Genomic DNA, 3,671 nt, shown 5'->3' with positions numbered 1-3,671 from the left:
TTGTAAAGTCAAAAAGACTTTGCACAAACTGCTTATCACATGCACACATGCTTAAAGATTGTGAAAGCAAATTTAATTGCGTTTATTGCCATAAACGACATAATTCGATGTTACACATTACTAATTTTTCCAGCTCACCCGCAAACAGCGCAAACATAAAAAGAGCAACAGGTTTAGTTTCAACAACAAATTCAGAAAATTGCCAAGAAGCACCATGCTGCTCAAAGGCTTTAAAAACTCAGACGCTAGACAGTTAAAACCAAAGCAGTGTATTTTTACCCACAGCAGTGGTCTCCATCGAGCACCGAGGAGAACTGTTTAAGCTTAGGGCCTTAATAGACCAAGGATCTCAACGATCTTTTATAGCGTCAAGGGCACAAAGTAGGCTACAACTGCCAGCAAAACTAGCTAATTTTGAAATTACGGGAATGGGCGGAAGAGTAGTACAAAACTCAAACAAAATCTGTCCCATTACCCTTATTTCCCCCCAAGCGGATAAGCGCATTCAAGCAGAAGCTATTGTCTTACCGCAACTCAAAAACATGCTTACAAGCTATCATATAAATAGCAAGCATTGGCAAAAGGTTTCACACCTTAAGTTAGCAGACCCCAACTGCAACACTCCCGCTCAAATAGATATTCTATTAGGCAGCGATCTCATACCTCAGATTATTCTCGAAGGTGTGGAGAAAATTAAAAAAACACTTCTGGCGCAAAATATCATTTTCGGATGGGTCCTAAGCGGACTAGTTGCGGCACCAGTCACAACAATGACAACTCAAGTGGAGGAAATCTCAAACGAGTAACTCAATGCTCTACTAAAGAAATTTTGGGAGTTAGAAGAACTTCCCCCCATATCAATCACAACCCCAGAAGATCGATATTGTGAGGATTTTTACAAATCCACAACTACTCGATTAGATAATGGCCGGTACGTCGTAGGACTACCACTAAAGCCAGAATTTCCCCACACACTCGCCTTAGGTCATTCTCGTACCTCTGCTATCCAACAGTTTTTAAGTATGGAAAAAAACCTACTTAAAAAAGGCGAGCTAAAACCAGAATACGATAGGGTTTCAGAAGAATACCTCCATTTAGACCACATGTAGGAAATTCGCGCGCAACTAAACACTAACTAAATAGTTGCGCGCTCTCTCCTTTTGCGACATCCTAGTCGTAGGTAAGTGTGGTTCCAAATTTTTATAATTAAATTATATATTATATGAAACCTTTTGTTTTATTTATTTAATATTTCTGTGGAATAATTGCGCCGACCGTTTCCCCACGGCCAACCACATCATTGGAACAAGCGAGCACCGTGCTCCACCACCCGAATTATCATTGCTTGCCTATGCCGCTCTCACTTTTCTGCTTGGCCTGTGCTGCTTGTCTGTGCACGAGCAACATATAATACCTTACCCTCCCCCATATCCTTTCCATTTAACGCGTCAACAGCGGCTTCAGCTGCTTCGGTGGTCGCATAAGCTACGAAGCCGAAACCTTTACTTTTACCATCGTCTTTAACCATTACCTTATAGCTGGTTATTTTCCCGAAAGGCTCAAATAACTCCTTCAACTTCTCGTCATCAAAATCTTCTCCAAAATTCTTTACGTACACATTAGTAAACAGTTTTGCTTTTTCTCCCAATTCCTTCTCGCGTTCCTTGCGTGGAATGAATTTACCTACGTAGACTTTTTTAGCATTTAACAACATGCCATTGAACTTTTCTATCGAAGTGTTAGCTGATTCTTCGGTTTCAAAATGTACGAAACCATATCCTTTTGAATTGCCCTTTTCGTCGGTTGCAACTTTACAACTCAATATGTTGCCAAACGCAGAAAAAGTGTCATAAATCGCCTTATTGTCAATACTTTTATCAAGATTTTTAATAAAGACATTTCCCACGGCCGAACGACGCAAAGATGGGTCCCGCTGTGACCACATAATGCGTATAGGCTTGTTACGAATTCTGTTCTTTCAATCGCTCTCTTCAATAACGTTGAAGAGAAAAATCTACACAAAAGAAAAACTTAAAAGAAGTTTTATACACTTGCTCGATTTTTGCTACTTTTTGTAATTTTTTTTGTTGATTTTTATATATTTTTATTTTTTTTTTTTTGGTTTTTTAAATGATTTTTTCACAAAAATATGTGATAGTAGCGAGCTTAATTTACCACACGACCACTCACCACGTCGGACTCAACAGGAACAGATATCTGACAGCACAGACACTGCTGAGATTTCCACTAAATCTCATGTGGCCTCTATTAAGGCCAATATTTCAAATGTGCCTACCAGTCGAAGCATGCTTTTAGGTACAGCCATGGTGACCATATGTCACAACGAGAGCACCTTCACTGTCAGAGCCCTGATTGATTCGGGATCTGAAGCCACCTTCGTAAGCAATAGTCTCCAAAAACGCTTACATTTGGCAACCAAAAAGGTCAGCGCGCGAGTATCAGGATTGAATAATACCGTATCAGGACAAGTTCAATCGGTATGCTCGATCACAATTGACTCGCCCCGTAACAAAGGTTTGAAACTAGAATCGGAAGCTTTGGTACTGCCAAAATTGACTGGACTGCTTCCATCCATATCAATTCACTCTTTAATTCTAAAGAGGCCACCTAATATCCCCTTGGCGGATAATAATTTCTATACGAGTCAAAAGGTTGACTTGTTGATCGGAGCGGATCTTTACCCGAAAATCATACTAAACGGGGTAAAATCGAAAATCTTCGGATCCCTCGTAGCACAACGTACAGTGTTCGGTTGGATTTTTACAGGTTCCGTTCCCTCTGAAGAAACGAAGATTGATTGCAAAGGCGACGGACAAAATTCAACAATGACTCAACAACAAACACAAAACCATTTTTGTAGTAAAATTATTTAATACTAATTTTATATTTTTACAACAGCAACAACATCAGCAGCATCAACAGCAGCAGCAGCAACAACAGGATCATGCCTGCAATGACGGCGGAACAAATGATGCGCCCGGCTCTTCGCATCACACCGATACCCATGGTGGCGTATTTCGAGCACCCGGCGTTGGGATGCAATCGCACAACGGTGGCAGTAGTTCCTCACAACAACAGAATTCGATGCCACACCTGCAGGCATTTCACAGCGGCCTCCACTCGCATCTGTTGCGCCGCCAACAACATGCCGCAGTCGCAAAGCAACGAGAATCTGCCAAAGCAAAAAGGCGAAAGAATCGTGATCCCGATGAGCTATTCTTGCTCTCACTCTACGAGGAGATCAAACGTGTGCCCGAAGAGATACGACTCGATCTCAAGGGCGAACTCATACAGGTGCTTCAAAAATACCAGAAAAACCCACCGGTGAAACAGATGAAAGCCCAATCACAAATAACAAAATACAATTATCACAGCATGCTCAAATAACGCACAGCATGTATCAGCTGCAAAAGAAATATGACGAGGCCACGACGTATTCGGGCCCCTCTCAACCATGTCAACCGACGTCAACAGTCAAGCACGCGCAAAGCTCTGACCAACGATGCCTCTCCCGCATACCACACGCCCAAGATCGAGCCAGACTCGACTCGTCTCGCCGACTTCGGCGTCGTGGTAACTTCCTTTCGGATAGGCGGCATGGCAACGATCGACTGAGACTCGATTCGTCTCAGCGACATTGTCCGGACAGG

The 3,671-nt window shown here is 42.3% G+C and overlaps 1 protein-coding gene across 1 annotated transcript; it reads right to left on the bottom strand.

Moving 5' to 3' along the window:
* Window positions 1-1,345: 1,345 nt before the first annotated feature.
* Window positions 1,346-2,212, bottom strand: LOC125775551 (polyadenylate-binding protein-like). Its single transcript, XM_049446207.1, has one exon. The coding sequence runs from the start codon at window positions 1,943-1,945 to the stop codon at window positions 1,361-1,363; it is 585 nt and encodes a 194-aa protein (XP_049302164.1). The 5' UTR covers window positions 1,946-2,212; the 3' UTR covers window positions 1,346-1,360.
* Window positions 2,213-3,671: the final 1,459 nt, after the last annotated feature.

The sequence above is a fragment of the Bactrocera dorsalis genome, chromosome 1, assembly GCF_023373825.1.
Source record: "Bactrocera dorsalis isolate Fly_Bdor chromosome 1, ASM2337382v1, whole genome shotgun sequence".
NCBI lineage: Eukaryota > Metazoa > Arthropoda > Insecta > Diptera > Tephritidae > Bactrocera > Bactrocera dorsalis.
The sequence above is the reverse complement of the archived record's forward strand: the minus strand, read 5'-3'. Positions and strand labels throughout refer to the sequence as shown.

What these genes read in the sequence shown, in the direction of transcription:
- LOC125775551 (XM_049446207.1), bottom strand. Translation starts at nt 1,945, where the DNA reads ATGTGGTCACAGCGGGACCCATCTTTGCGTCGTTCGGCCGTGGGAAAT.